This window comes from Oncorhynchus mykiss, chromosome 2 (assembly GCF_057628025.1).
Source record: "Oncorhynchus mykiss isolate SJ-2025 chromosome 2, ASM5762802v1, whole genome shotgun sequence".
Classification (NCBI taxonomy): domain Eukaryota; kingdom Metazoa; phylum Chordata; class Actinopteri; order Salmoniformes; family Salmonidae; genus Oncorhynchus; species Oncorhynchus mykiss.
Genome location: NC_143023.1, coordinates 6,487,919 through 6,504,387, shown reverse-complemented (window position 1 = coordinate 6,504,387; position 16,469 = coordinate 6,487,919). Strand labels below are relative to the sequence as shown.

Below are 16,469 nucleotides of genomic sequence, written 5' to 3'. Positions count from 1 at the left end.
TCTGTCATCTATTGGCTACAGCACTGTGGTGATTAGTCTGTCATCTATTAGCTTCAGCACTGTGGTGATTAGTCTGTCATCTATTGGCTACAGCACTGTGGTGATTAGTCTGTCATCTATTGGCTACAGCACTGTGATGATTGGTCTCATCTATTGGCTACTGCACTGTGATGATTAGTCTGTCATCTATTGGCTACAGCACTGTGGTGATTAGTCTGTCATCTATTGGCTACAGCACTGTGGTGATTAGTCTGTCATCTATTGGCTACAGCACTGTGGTGATTAGTCTCATCTATTGGCTACAGCACTGTGGTGATTAGTCTCATCTATTAGCTACAGCACTGTGGTGATTAGTCTCATCTATTAGCTACAGCACTGTAGTGATTAGTCTCATCTATTAGCTTTAGCACTGTGGTGATTAGTCTGTCATCTATTGGCTACAGCACTGTGATGATTGGTCTCATCTATTGGCTACAGCACTGTGATGATTGGTCTCATCTATTAGCTACAGCACTGTGGTGATTAGTCTGCCATCTATTGGCTACAGCACTGTAGTGATTAGTCTCCTCTATTGGCTACAGCACTGTAGTGATTAGTCTCATCTATTGGCTACAGCACTGTGGTGATTAGTCTCCTCTATTGGCTACAGCACTGTGGTGATTAGTCTCCTCTATTGGCTACAGCACTGTAGTGATTAGTCTCCTCTATTGGCTACATCACTGTAGTGATTAGTCTCCTCTATTGGCTACAGCACTGTAGTGATTAGTCTCCTCTATTGGCTACAGCACTGTGGTGATTAGTCTCCTCTATTGGCTACAGCACTGTAGTGATTAGTCTCATCTATTGGCTACAGCACTGTAGTGATTAGTCTCCTCTATTGGCTACAGCACTGTGGTGATTAGTCTCATCTATTGTCTACAGCACTGTGGTGATTAGTCTCCTCTATTGGCTACAGCACTGTGGTGATTAGTCTCCTCTATTGGCTACAGCACTGTGGTGATTAGTCTATTTCAGGAGTGGAAAAATGTGGTGAAAAACAAGTCACACAACTTCCCCATTAGTGAGGAAGTGACTAGATGAGATCAACAAAAACAGATTGGCAGGATGACTAGAATAGACTGATGAGCTGCTGCTTATCACCGTTATACAGTACCGTAGCATCATGCAAAGCTAATTCAGGCTATATTACATTATAATTTCGGCTATATTACACCAAATATTAGTTATATTAGGTATAACGACCGAGGCTGCTACAGACTGGTATGGTAAGTCTATCTGAGGAAAGGGTGAGGATATCCACATCCTAAACTGGAGAATACCCGTGCTGGGCTAAATAGTGAGATAAAGGAATGAGAGGCAAGCACACATAGCACTGCTACTTCCCAGCTCTTCATTCCTGCATCCAAATGATCAACAAGGCTCTCTGACCAGACATGGGGAACGTCAGGACCAGCCCAGTCTCTATGCCAGAGAATGGAGATGACACCAACACCAGCTCTGATCCCTTTCTGAGAAGTAAGTGTCTCTGGTTAAGGAAGTCTGTTTTTTTGATAATGATCGTTTTATTAATGAAAGGATCCTGTTAAAAGGGGCAATCTGGGATTTAAATTTGTTTTGTATTCTTCAAGAATCAATGGCTATAAAAATGATTAATTTAAACGCTTGGAATCGCAGATTGTCTCTGATGGGAAATGGTTCATTTGATGTAATATTTAAAGTAAGGGTGGAGTGACTTGGTTTCAGAAGCTGTACTGGCCCTGTACTGCTCTGTGTATGTGTAAACATTTGCATAATTTCACCCAAAATAAATAAGGTTCCTCTCATGCAAACTGTGGCCAAACAACTGCAAGCTTATACATGTAGAATTAGGTCAAATGATCACTATGCAATATTTCCAACATTTTGTTTACATATTAAATTGTTGGGAGCATATATACAGTGTACTGTATGACTTTCTGTTGTAGACGGTTTACTATTCCATTAGTCTGCACCTCTACCAACATGGGTGTGTCACCTCTTGCTTTTTACTGGACCATTATGCAATATAAAACATATTTCTTCATTAAATTAAATAACCAACAGCATCCTACTTCCCTCCACAACATGTACTCATATCTAAAAAATAAATAAAAAATAAATTATTTTAAAAAATATTTTTGTAATAGCATCAGTGTTTGAGCATTCAGCATCTTGAAATGACCGTCCAAGAGCTGTTGACTGAATGGAAAAATAATATAATCTTCATCTGATATGGATGACCCGATAACACTTTTGCTTTCGCTGTGATTGACAGATACTGTACAGATGTACTCTCTTAATTTGATCACCCTGTTGTCGCAGAGAATTTTCCTTTGCAGAAGGAAATGCAAATTGTTGTCTATTCAAGGTTTAAAAAGACTTCTAACATTTGTAATTTCCACTTTAAAATGTCAGACTTTTTTTTAAACTTTAAAATGTCAGATTTTTCTTAACTAAAAATGACTCAACCCCTACAATAAAGTCCATTAATTATAATCCATATAATCATTTACATTTCCTGCTGCTGCAGGATTATTTCCCTGCTGTGAGAAACTGGTCAAATTGAGATAGTACACCAGTACACGGCATTTGGAAAGGTGTTTACGCCTGGTCACAGGCAGCTGATGTATTGTGCACTGAAGTCCACAAGCGAAAGGGAAAAGGGTGAGAGGAGGAGAGAGAGTAGATGCAATGAGTTATACAACTTCCAAAGGAATCATGCTGTTTGCATGTGGCTGCTATGAAAGAGAACTGTTTGCATGTGGCTGCTATGAAAGAGAACTGTTTGTATGTGGCTGCTATGAAAGATAACTGTTTGCATGTGATCAGGGGTGTATTCATTCCGCCGATTCTGTTGAAAATATTTCTTAAAACGTAAGCAAAAGGAAAGAAACAGGGATAAATGCACCTGAATTTGTCCAATAGAAACTCTTGTTTGCAACTGATTTACATCCTAGATCAGCTAGATGCAGGCAAGAGTGTGTAAGGGGTTAATGAATGTGTTACTGTCTGTCACCTTGATTACTCACATTTTCTCTCGACCTGTGCACCTACCATTGCAAACTTTAATTCATAGGCTAGGTTGTAGCAACCTCATGATGGGTATAGGGGAAATTAGAGTATCATGTAGTAGCCTAAACCTATCGATGTTACATTGAGCTGGGTGAATGGAATATGAATGACAGTCATCTAATATGCTGTAAAAAAAAATATATATATACATATATATATATATATATATATATATATATATTTACTCTTCTCTCCAGACAACGATACCCTGAGAGTCCTGTCTGACTACACCTCTGCAGACGTCAGTGAAACCCTGGTCGTCTTGTCCGACTACCCCTCAGCAGACGTCAGCGTGCCTCTCTTCAGGATAGGAGAGAGACTGAGACTCCTGGCAGAGTGAGTGACTGAACCCAACTGAATCGAAGAACTGTGTCCCAAATGGCACCCTAGTCCCTAGATAGTGCCCTACTTTTGACCAGAGCCCTATGAGTCCTGGTCAAACGTAGGGCACTATCTAGGGACTAGGGGGCAATTTGGGACGCAGACCTAGTCTTCCACATTCAGTCTCTCAACACAACACCACCTCCTCTAAGAGCTGATCTGTTTGACTAGACTGACAGAGACAGGGGTCAAATCTGACCAATTCTACTTTTGACCAGAGCCCTATTGGTCTATAACAGTGCACTAAAAAGGAATAGGGTGCTATTTGGTACTCAATCTCCTTCTTCCCTTTCTTCTCTTCTGTCAGGGAGGGTTACTGGTGGAGGGTTTCTTCTGTCCAAACAGGATATGAGAACTACATCCCCAACAACCATGTGGCCAAGGTCTATCACGGGTAGGTGAACTCACAGCAACACTAACCTACCTGACACTGTCAAGGTCTATCACGGGTAGGTGAATACAACAGGTGTAGTAGACCTTACAGTGAAATGCTGAATACAACAGGTGTAGTAGACCTTACAGTGGAATGCTGAATACAACAGGTGTAGTAGACCTTACAGTGAAATGCTGAATACAACAGGTGTAGTAGACCTTACAGTGAAATGCTGAATACAACAGGTGTAGTAGACCTTACAGTGAAATGCTGAATACAACAGGTGTAGTAGACCTTACAGTGAAATGCTGAATACAACAGGTGTAGTAGACCTTACAGTGAAATGCTGAATACAACAGGTGTAGTAGACCTTACAGTGAAATGCTGAATACAACAGGTGTTGTAGACCTTACAGAGAAGTGCTGAATACAACAGGTGTAGTAGACCTTACAGAGAAGTGCTGAATACAACAGGTGTAGTAGACCTTACAGAGAAGTGCTGAATACAACAGGTGTAGTAGACCTTACAGTGAAATGCTGAATACAACAGGTGTAGTAGACCTTACAGTGAAATGCTGAATACAACAAGTGTAGTAGACCTTACAGTGAAATGCTAACTTAATAAGTGTTAAGTAAAAAATATTTAAAAAATAGATACGTTTTTAAAAATTAAAAGATATACTAGCCTAACACTTTCCTAGTCCAGTGTCGGATTATAGCTGACGATCATGGTTTAATGCTTGGTATTCTGAAAAGGGGAAGGTGATAGCATCTACGATACCATTATGATTACAGCCGGTGGTCATGTTTTAATCGTTCTTCATAGCTGGTTGTTTTATGTGGGGTTCTAAGGCCATGAAAATACATGCCTTATGGACATGGCTGAACTGTATTCTGTATTCATTTAGCTGGTTGTTTGAAGGGGTGGCCCGACCCAAAGCAGAGGAACTGCTTCGTCTGCCCGGAAACAGAGCTGGCTCCTTCATGATCAGAGAAAGTCAAAAAGGTGAGTGGCCTAGAGACAGACGTCTGTACCGTAACTTAAATGGAATTTAGGTGCTCCTTTGTGGTGCTCCTTGTGGTGCTCCCTGTGGTGCTCCTTGTGGTGCCCCTTGTGGTGCCCCTTGTGGTGCTCCGTTTGTAGAGCATGGTGCTCGCAACGCAATGGTTGTGGGTATGCAAGGAACAACTACTGTAAGTCACTTAGGATAAAGGTGTTCGCTAAATGTCCTAAATAAATGGTACATATAAAAAGCTGTTCTAAACTTAGACTACAGGACTGCCGATAGATTCTCTCACAATCAACTACTAAAACGATCAACCAAAATCAACCAGCTTTAAAAACCAGATGTAATAATGTCTTGTTTTTCTTTGCCTGTGTGGTGTTGTAGGAGTGTATACCCTGTCTGTACGGCACAGGGTTATGGTACACTATCGTATTATCCGCCTTCCCAACAACTGGTACTACATCTCTCCTGGTCTAACCTTCCAGTGTCTAGAGGACCTCGTCAACCACTACTCTGGTAAATAACCATCCCCGGTGACATGATCATGGACATTTAGTCCAAATCTATTAATCGGAAACCTTGTACCTCACTTTTTGTAGATCTTTTAACATATTTAAACAGAAATTGAAATTAGTCATCCCCCCTTCCCTTCATATTCTGTGAAAGGTTCATGATTAAAGTAGTCATCCCCCCCTTCATATTCTGTGAAAGGTTCATGATTAAAGTAGTCATCCCTCTTCATATTCTGTGAAAAGTGAATGATTTGCAGGCATTATGTCTGACAATAAGCCGTATCTGAAAATACATCTTAAAAAAATAATGTAATAAGAGTTTTTTTCCGGGACACCAACATATCTGATCTTATTACAATCTGACATGAAAGTCCAACACATGTAGACTCCATGTGAACCTATTTATAGGAACCATGAGCTGATAAGTAAAGTATTATTATAAAGGCTGGAACTATTCATTATCTTTTAACTTGTGACACCAGCGGTAGTTAGCACTTTTCTGACGTGGAATTATTGACTCTTTCAAGCCGCACCAACTCCAATACGCACTGCAATGCTGCTACACTATGTTCACTAAGTGGAGTCATGTGAGCTGTATACTGTGGTTGAAGTACATTTCTGAAGGCTGTGGACGATATTCAGCTCCAGTGCTCTCCTTGTGTCATTAATGTGTCCTTGTACATTTATATTTTAGTCACTGTGTATGGTTTCTGGTAGCTAACTGGTTATAACCACAGGATAGCTGTGTATGGTTTCTGGTAGCTCACTGGTTATAACCACAGGATAGCTGTGTATGGTTTCTGGTAGCTAACTGGTTATAACCACAGGATAGCTGTGTATGGTTTCTGGTAGCTAACTGGTTATAACCACAGGATAGCTGTGTATGGTTTCTGGTAGCTCACTGGTTATAACCACAGGATAGCTGTGTATGGTTTCTGGTAGCTCACTGGTTATAACCACAGGATAGCTGTGTATGGTTTCTGGTAGCTAACTGGTTATAACCACAGGATAGCTGTGTATGGTTTCTGGTAGCTCACTGGTTATAACCACAGGATAGCTGTGTATGGTTTCTGGTAGCTAACTGGTTATAACCACAGGATAGCTGTGTATGGTTTCTGGTAGCTAACTGGTTATAACCACAGGATAGCTGTGTATGGTTTCTGGTAGCTAACTGGTTATAACCACAGGATAGCTGTGTATGGTTTCTGGTAGCTAACTGGTTATAACCACAGGATAGCTGTGTATGGTTTCTGGTAGCTCACTGGTTATAACCACAGGATAGCTGTGTATGGTTTCTGGTAGCTCACTGGTTATAACCACAGGATAGCTGTGTATGGTTTCTGGTAGCTCACTGGTTATAACCACAGGATAGCTGTGTATGGTTTCTGGTAGCTCACTGGTTATAACCACAGGATAGCTGTGTATGGTTTCTGGTAGCTCACTGGTTATAACCACAGGATAGCTGTGTATGGTTTCTGGTAGCTCACTGGTTATAACCACAGGATAGCTGTGTATGGTTTCTGGTAGCTAACTGGTTATAACCACAGGATAGCTGTGTATGGTTTCTGGTAGCTAACTGGTTATAACCACAGGATAGCTGTGTATGGTTTCTGGTAGCTAACTGGTTATAACCACAGGATAGCTGTGTATGGTTTCTGGTAGCTAACTGGTTATAACCACAGGATAGCTGTGTATGGTTTCTGGTAGCTAACTGGTTATAACCACAGGATAGCTGTGTATGGTTTCTGGTAGCTAACTGGTTATAACCACAGGATAGCTGTGTATGGTTTCTGGTAGCTAACTGGTTATAACCACAGGATAGCTGTGTATGGTTTCTGGTAGCTAACTGGTTATAACCACAGGATAGCTGTGTATGGTTTCTGGTAGCTCACTGGTTATAACCACAGGATAGCTGTGTATGGTTTCTGGTAGCTCACTGGTTATAACCACAGGATAGCTGTGTATGGTTTCTGGTAGCTCACTGGTTATAACCACAGGATAGCTGTGTATGGTTTCTGGTAGCTCACTGGTTATAACCACAGGATAGCTGTGTATGGTTTCTGGTAGCTCACTGGTTATAACCACAGGATAGCTGTGTATGGTTTCTGGTAGCTAACTGGTTATAACCACAGGATAGCTGTGTATGGTTTCTGGTAGCTAACTGGTTATAACCACAGGATAGCTGTGTATGGTTTCTGGTAGCTCACTGGTTATAACCACAGGATAGCTGTGTATGGTTTCTGGTAGCTAACTGGTTATAACCACAGGATAGCTGTGTATGGTTTCTGGTAGCTAACTGGTTATAACCACAGGATAGCTGTGTATGGTTTCTGGTAGCTCACTGGTTATAACCACAGGATAGCTGTGTATGGTTTCTGGTAGCTCACTGGTTATAACCACAGGATAGCTGTGTATGGTTTCTGGTAGCTACCTGGTTATAACCACAGGATAGCTGTGTATGGTTTCTGGTAGCTCACTGGTTATAACCACAGGATAGCTGTGTATGGTTTCTGGTAGCTCACTGGTTATAACCACAGGATAGCTGTGTATGGTTTCTGGTAGCTAACTGGTTATAACCACAGGATAGCTGTGTATGGTTTCTGGTAGCTAACTGGTTATAACCACAGGATAGCTGTGTATGGTTTCTGGTAGCTCACTGGTTATAACCACAGGATAGCTGTGTATGGTTTCTGGTAGCTAACTGGTTATAACCACAGGATAGCTGTGTATGGTTTCTGGTAGCTCACTGGTTATAACCACAGGATAGCTGTGTATGGTTTCTGGTAGCTAACTGGTTATAACCACAGGATAGCTGTGTATGGTTTCTGGTAGCTCACTGGTTATAACCACAGGATAGCTGTGTATGGTTTCTGGTAGCTCACTGGTTATAACCACAGGATAGCTGTGTATGGTTTCTGGTAGCTCACTGGTTATAACCACAGGATAGCTGTGTATGGTTTCTGGTAGCTCACTGGTTATAACCACAGGATAGCTGTGTATGGTTTCTGGTAGCTAACTGGTTATAACCACAGGATAGCTGTGTATGGTTTCTGGTAGCTAACTGGTTATAACCACAGGATAGCTGTGTATGGTTTCTGGTAGCTAACTGGTTATAACCACAGGATAGCTGTGTATGGTTTCTGGTAGCTAACTGGTTATAACCACAGGATAGCTGTGTATGGTTTCTGGTAGCTCACTGGTTATAACCACAGGATAGCTGTGTATGGTTTCTGGTAGCTAACTGGTTATAACCACAGGATAGCTGTGTATGGTTTCTGGTAGCTCACTGGTTATAACCACAGGATAGCTGTGTATGGTTTCTGGTAGCTAACTGGTTATAACCACAGGATAGCTGTGTATGGTTTCTGGTAGCTCACTGGTTATAACCACAGGATAGCTGTGTATGGTTTCTGGTAGCTCACTGGTTATAACCACAGGATAGCTGTGTATGGTTTCTGGTAGCTAACTGGTTATAACCACAGGATAGCTGTGTATGGTTTCTGGTAGCTCACTGGTTATAACCACAGGATAGCTGTGTATGGTTTCTGGTAGCTAACTGGTTATAACCACAGGATAGCTGTGTATGGTTTCTGGTAGCTAACTGGTTATAACCACAGGATAGCTGTGTATGGTTTCTGGTAGCTCACTGGTTATAACCACAGGATAGCTGTGTATGGTTTCTGGTAGCTCACTGGTTATAACCACAGGATAGCTGTGTATGGTTTCTGGTAGCTCACTGGTTATAACCACAGGATAGCTGTGTATGGTTTCTGGTAGCTCACTGGTTATAACCACAGGATAGCTGTGTATGGTTTCTGGTAGCTAACTGGTTATAACCACAGGATAGCTGTGTATGGTTTCTGGTAGCTCACTGGTTATAACCACAGGATAGCTGTGTATGGTTTCTGGTAGCTAACTGGTTATAACCACAGGATAGCTGTGTATGGTTTCTGGTAGCTCACTGGTTATAACCACAGGATAGCTGTGTATGGTTTCTGGTAGCTAACTGGTTATAACCACAGGATAGCTGTGTATGGTTTCTGGTAGCTCACTGGTTATAACCACAGGATAGCTGTGTATGGTTTCTGGTAGCTAACTGGTTATAACCACAGGATAGCTGTGTATGGTTTCTGGTAGCTAACTGGTTATAACCACAGGATAGCTGTGTATGGTTTCTGGTAGCTAACTGGTTATAACCACAGGATAGCTGTGTATGGTTTCTGGTAGCTCACTGGTTATAACCAAAGGATAGCTGTGTATGGTTTCTGGTAGCTCACTGGTTATAACCACAGGATAGCTGTGTATGGTTTCTGGTAGCTCACTGGTTATAACCACAGGATAGCTGTGTATGGTTTCTGGTAGCTAACTGGTTATAACCACAGGATAGCTGTGTATGGTTTCTGGTAGCTAACTGGTTATAACCACAGGATAGCTGTGTATGGTTTCTGGTAGCTAACTGGTTATAACCACAGGATAGCTGTGTATGGTTTCTGGTAGCTCACTGGTTATAACCACAGGATAGCTGTGTATGGTTTCTGGTAGCTAACTGGTTATAACCACAGGATAGCTGTGTATGGTTTCTGGTAGCTCACTGGTTATAACCACAGGATAGCTGTGTATGGTTTCTGGTAGCTCACTGGTTATAACCACAGGATAGCTGTGTATGGTTTCTGGTAGCTCACTGGTTATAACCACAGGATAGCTGTGTATGGTTTCTGGTAGCTAACTGGTTATAACCACAGGATAGCTGTGTATGGTTTCTGGTAGCTAACTGGTTATAACCACAGGATAGCTGTGTATGGTTTCTGGTAGCTCACTGGTTATAACCACAGGATAGCTGTGTATGGTTTCTGGTAGCTAACTGGTTATAACCACAGGATAGCTGTGTATGGTTTCTGGTAGCTCACTGGTTATAACCACAGGATAGCTGTGTATGGTTTCTGGTAGCTCACTGGTTATAACCACAGGATAGCTGTGTATGGTTTCTGGTAGCTAACTGGTTATAACCACAGGATAGCTGTGTATGGTTTCTGGTAGCTCACTGGTTATAACCAAAGGATAGCTGTGTATGGTTTCTGGTAGCTCACTGGTTATAACCACAGGATAGCTGTGTATGGTTTCTGGTAGCTCACTGGTTATAACCACAGGATAGCTGTGTATGGTTTCTGGTAGCTAACTGGTTATAACCACAGGATAGCTGTGTATGGTTTCTGGTAGCTAACTGGTTATAACCACAGGATAGCTGTGTATGGTTTCTGGTAGCTAACTGGTTATAACCACAGGATAGCTGTGTATGGTTTCTGGTAGCTCACTGGTTATAACCACAGGATAGCTGTGTATGGTTTCTGGTAGCTAACTGGTTATAACCACAGGATAGCTGTGTATGGTTTCTGGTAGCTCACTGGTTATAACCACAGGATAGCTGTGTATGGTTTCTGGTAGCTCACTGGTTATAACCACAGGATAGCTGTGTATGGTTTCTGGTAGCTCACTGGTTATAACCACAGGATAGCTGTGTATGGTTTCTGGTAGCTAACTGGTTATAACCACAGGATAGCTGTGTATGGTTTCTGGTAGCTAACTGGTTATAACCACAGGATAGCTGTGTATGGTTTCTGGTAGCTCACTGGTTATAACCACAGGATAGCTGTGTATGGTTTCTGGTAGCTAACTGGTTATAACCACAGGATAGCTGTGTATGGTTTCTGGTAGCTCACTGGTTATAACCACAGGATAGCTGTGTATGGTTTCTGGTAGCTCACTGGTTATAACCACAGGATAGCTGTGTATGGTTTCTGGTAGCTCACTGGTTATAACCACAGGATAGCTGTGTATGGTTTCTGGTAGCTCACTGGTTATAACCACAGGATAGCTGTGTATGGTTTCTGGTAGCTCACTGGTTATAACCACAGGATAGCTGTGTATGGTTTCTGGTAGCTAACTGGTTATAACCACAGGATAGCTGTGTATGGTTTCTGGTAGCTAACTGGTTATAACCACAGGATAGCTGTGTATGGTTTCTGGTAGCTCACTGGTTATAACCACAGGATAGCTGTGTATGGTTTCTGGTAGCTAACTGGTTATAACCACAGGATAGCTGTGTATGGTTTCTGGTAGCTCACTGGTTATAACCACAGGATAGCTGTGTATGGTTTCTGGTAGCTCACTGGTTATAACCACAGGATAGCTGTGTATGGTTTCTGGTAGCTAACTGGTTATAACCACAGGATAGCTGTGTATGGTTTCTGGTAGCTCACTGGTTATAACCACAGGATAGCTGTGTATGGTTTCTGGTAGCTAACTGGTTATAACCACAGGATAGCTGTGTATGGTTTCTGGTAGCTAACTGGTTATAACCACAGGATAGCTGTGTATGGTTTCTGGTAGCTCACTGGTTATAACCACAGGATAGCTGTGTATGGTTTCTGGTAGCTCACTGGTTATAACCACAGGATAGCTGTGTATGGTTTCTGGTAGCTCACTGGTTATAACCACAGGATAGCTGTGTATGGTTTCTGGTAGCTCACTGGTTATAACCACAGGATAGCTGTGTATGGTTTCTGGTAGCTAACTGGTTATAACCACAGGATAGCTGTGTATGGTTTCTGGTAGCTCACTGGTTATAACCACAGGATAGCTGTGTATGGTTTCTGGTAGCTAACTGGTTATAACCACAGGATAGCTGTGTATGGTTTCTGGTAGCTCACTGGTTATAACCACAGGATAGCTGTGTATGGTTTCTGGTAGCTAACTGGTTATAACCACAGGATAGCTGTGTATGGTTTCTGGTAGCTCACTGGTTATAACCACAGGATAGCTGTGTATGGTTTCTGGTAGCTAACTGGTTATAACCACAGGATAGCTGTGTATGGTTTCTGGTAGCTAACTGGTTATAACCACAGGATAGCTGTGTATGGTTTCTGGTAGCTAACTGGTTATAACCACAGGATAGCTGTGTATGGTTTCTGGTAGCTCACTGGTTATAACCAAAGGATAGCTGTGTATGGTTTCTGGTAGCTCACTGGTTATAACCACAGGATAGCTGTGTATGGTTTCTGGTAGCTAACTGGTTATAACCACAGGATAGCTGTGTATGGTTTCTGGTAGCTAACTGGTTATAACCAAAGGATAGCTGTGTATGGTTTCTGGTAGCTAACTGGTTATAACCACAGGATAGCTGTGTATGGTTTCTGGTAGCTAACTGGTTATAACCACAGGATAGCTGTGTATGGTTTCTGGTAGCTCACTGGTTATAACCACAGGATAGCTGTGTATGGTTTCTGGTAGCTAACTGGTTATAACCACAGGATAGCTGTGTATGGTTTCTGGTAGCTCACTGGTTATAACCACAGGATAGCTGTGTATGGTTTCTGGTAGCTCACTGGTTATAACCACAGGATAGCTGTGTATGGTTTCTGGTAGCTCACTGGTTATAACCACAGGATAGCTGTGTATGGTTTCTGGTAGCTAACTGGTTATAACCACAGGATAGCTGTGTATGGTTTCTGGTAGCTAACTGGTTATAACCACAGGATAGCTGTGTATGGTTTCTGGTAGCTCACTGGTTATAACCACAGGATAGCTGTGTATGGTTTCTGGTAGCTAACTGGTTATAACCACAGGATAGCTGTGTATGGTTTCTGGTAGCTCACTGGTTATAACCACAGGATAGCTGTGTATGGTTTCTGGTAGCTCACTGGTTATAACCAAAGGATAGCTGTGTATGGTTTCTGGTAGCTCACTGGTTATAACCACAGGATAGCTGTGTATGGTTTCTGGTAGCTAACTGGTTATAACCACAGGATAGCTGTGTATGGTTTCTGGTAGCTAACTGGTTATAACCACAGGATAGCTGTGTATGGTTTCTGGTAGCTAACTGGTTATAACCACAGGATAGCTGTGTATGGTTTCTGGTAGCTAACTGGTTATAACCACAGGATAGCTGTGTATGGTTTCTGGTAGCTAACTGGTTATAACCACAGGATAGCTGTGTATGGTTTCTGGTAGCTCACTGGTTATAACCAAAGGATAGCTGTGTATGGTTTCTGGTAGCTCACTGGTTATAACCAAAGGATAGCTGTGTATGGTTTCTGGTAGCTCACTGGTTATAACCACAGGATAGCTGTGTATGGTTTCTGGTAGCTCACTGGTTATAACCACAGGATAGCTGTGTATGGTTTCTGGTAGCTAACTGGTTATAACCACAGGATAGCTGTGTATGGTTTCTGGTAGCTCACTGGTTATAACCAAAGGATAGCTGTGTATGGTTTCTGGTAGCTCACTGGTTATAACCACAGGATAGCTGTGTATGGTTTCTGGTAGCTAACTGGTTATAACCACAGGATAGCTGTGTATGGTTTCTGGTAGCTCACTGGTTATAACCACAGGATAGCTGTGTATGGTTTCTGGTAGCTCACTGGTTATAACCACAGGATAGCTGTGTATGGTTTCTGGTAGCTCACTGGTTATAACCACAGGATAGCTGTGTATGGTTTCTGGTAGCTCACTGGTTATAACCACAGGATAGCTGTGTATGGTTTCTGGTAGCTCACTGGTTATAACCACAGGATAGCTGTGTATGGTTTCTGGTAGCTCACTGGTTATAACCACAGGATAGCTGTGTATGGTTTCTGGTAGCTCACTGGTTATAACCACAGGATAGCTGTGTATGGTTTCTGGTAGCTAACTGGTTATAACCACAGGATAGCTGTGTATGGTTTCTGGTAGCTAACTGGTTATAACCACAGGATAGCTGTGTATGGTTTCTGGTAGCTCACTGGTTATAACCACAGGATAGCTGTGTATGGTTTCTGGTAGCTCACTGGTTATAACCACAGGATAGCTGTGTATGGTTTCTGGTAGCTCACTGGTTATAACCACAGGATAGCTGTGTATGGTTTCTGGTAGCTAACTGGTTATAACCACAGGATAGCTGTGTATGGTTTCTGGTAGCTAACTGGTTATAACCACAGGATAGCTGTGTATGGTTTCTGGTAGCTAACTGGTTATAACCACAGGATAGCTGTGTATGGTTTCTGGTAGCTAACTGGTTATAACCACAGGATAGCTGAGTATGGTTTCTGGTAATGACAGTCGCCCCTCCTCTTTGACAGATTGTGCAGACGGCCTGTGCTGTATTCTCACCATCCCCTGTCAGGCTGTAACCAATGGTAACCTCAACCTGGCTTCGCAGACACCCCCTGTGGTGATGCACAACAACTTCGACTGGAAAGACGTCAACAGGTACCTCTTTCTCTAACGTTGACCTCTCTTTCCCTTTCTACCCGCCTTTAGCCCCTCTCTCTCCACGCCTTCAGCCCCTCTCTCTCTCCCGCCTTCAGCCCCTCTCTCCACGCCTTCGGCCCCTCTCTCTCCCCGCCTTCGGCCCCTCTCTCTCCCCGCCTTCGGCCCCTCTCTCTCCCCGCCTTCAGTCCCCCTCTCCCCGCCTTCAGTCCCTCTCTCTCCACCCTTGTTTCTCCCCATCCATCTGTATCTGTCACTACCCCTCTCTGGGAGTTTCATGGAGTCTGACAATTACATATGTTTGAGCTTATTTTTGAGTTTAGCTTTCAATGTACTTTATCAGTGATAGATAACAGACTAACGCTGCATCATATCTATTCTAACCCCAGCTCGGAGCTGACAGACCAGCCTCATCGTTACCCCGGCAACAGAGACTCTATGATCAGCTTTGGCTTGCGGAACACAGTCTCCTCCTACATGTCTCTGGGGGACACGAGGAAGGAGAGGAAGAGCAGCAGCTGGAGGAGGAATAAGAGGAGGAGTGTGTGTGTACCTCCCGGTAACGGTCACGGACTCAGCACTACAGCACTGGAAGAGGAAGAGGAGGGGGAGTACGCACAAGCCATCCTCCTGAACTCTTAAGACTGGATATGGGCTTAAATGTAGAGGACATATCCTGTTGTATAGAGAGGACATGTCCTGCTGTATAGAGAGGACATATCGTGCTGTGTAGAGAGGACATGTCCTGCTGTGTAGAGAGCACATGTCCTGCTGTATAGAGAGGACATATCGTGCTGTGTAGAGAGGACATAATCCTGCTGTATAGAGAGGACATATCCTGCTGTATAGAGAGGACATAATCCTGCTGTATAGAGAGGACATAATACTGCTGTATAGAGAGGACATAATCCTGCTGTATAGAGAGGACATATCGTGCTGTGTAGAGAGGACATATCGTGCTGTGTAGAGAGGACATATTCTGCTGTATAGAGAGGACATAGTGCTGTATAGAGAGGACATAATCCTGCTGTATAGAGAGGACATAATCCTGCTGTATAGAGAGGACATAATCCTGCTGTATAGAGAGGACATAATCCTGCTGTATAGAGAGGACATATTCTGCTGTATAGAGAGGACATAGTGCTGTATAGAGAGGACATAATCCTGCTGTATAGAGAGTACATAATCCTGCTGTATAGAGGGGACATAATCCTGCTGTATAGAGAAGACATAGCATACTGGACTATGCCGTGAACGTGGAAGTAAAACTGTGATGACTGTCACACTGCATAATCAGTGACATTCGTACCATTAATCACAAGGGTGTTACTGCTTGACAGCCTTAACTAGTTGTAAACAGCTGGAATGGTTAAGACCGTTACTGTAACAGCATTATTTACACACCAGGGCTTAGTAACACATCCACAATAGCCCTATTTAGTGCACTACTATAGTGCACTACTTTTGATAGGGGCTCTGGTCAAAAGCAGTACACTATATAGGGAATAGGGCGCCATTTGGGACTCTTAGTGAAGGTCAGTGAGGATCAGGGGTCACAGGTCAGCTTACCATGAGCAGCATCCTGTCGAAGAGACCACGCGAGGAGGGGGAGGTCAGATGTAGGCTGGCCACGTCGGCTCCACTCCGCTCTGCCCCCACCGTCACCAGCCTGGGGTCACCTCCGAACGCCTCAATGTTCTCCTGGACCCACTTCAGAGCGGCTACCTGGTCCTGGAAGCCGGCGTTACCTGGCAGGGCTGTGGATCCTAGAGGCATTCAGTTCACACTGATGTTATTTCATGTACCGTGTCAGGAGTCAAATCCATTCAAGAGACATACTTATATAACATAATATGTTCTTTGG

General features: G+C 43.0%; 2 protein-coding genes across 2 annotated transcripts in view; one reads left to right on the top strand and one right to left on the bottom strand.

Annotated features, from left to right (window-relative positions):
• The window catches only part of LOC149984776 (thyroglobulin-like), a 100,483-nt gene that overhangs the window by 12,853 nt on the left and 71,161 nt on the right, over positions 1-16,469 (bottom strand). Inside the window, exon 43 of the mRNA XM_090185832.1 lies at positions 16,175-16,371. Within this exon, the coding sequence (XP_090041958.1) occupies positions 16,175-16,371 (197 nt within the window). The remainder of the gene's footprint in view (positions 1-16,174; positions 16,372-16,469) is intronic.
• LOC110520858 (src-like-adapter) lies at positions 1,060-16,445 on the top strand. Its single transcript, XM_090186569.1, has 7 exons — positions 1,060-1,515; positions 3,288-3,426; positions 3,779-3,865; positions 4,752-4,849; positions 5,235-5,366; positions 14,476-14,605; positions 14,995-16,445. Exons 1-7 carry the CDS (start codon positions 1,434-1,436, stop codon positions 15,245-15,247), a joined length of 921 nt encoding a protein of 306 aa, XP_090042695.1. The 5' UTR covers positions 1,060-1,433; the 3' UTR covers positions 15,248-16,445.

Excerpts from the sequence above, each read along its gene's own strand:
- LOC110520858 (XM_090186569.1), top strand. The coding sequence starts at position 1,434 with ATGGGGAACGTCAGGACCAGCCCAGTCTCTATGCCAGAGAATGGAGAT. Across the intron at positions 1,516-3,287 it reads CTCTGATCCCTTTCTGAGAA|ACAACGATACCCTGAGAGTC; the intron begins GTAAGTGTCTCT and ends TCTTCTCTCCAG. Across the intron at positions 4,850-5,234 it reads GATCAGAGAAAGTCAAAAAG|GAGTGTATACCCTGTCTGTA; the intron begins GTGAGTGGCCTA and ends GTGGTGTTGTAG.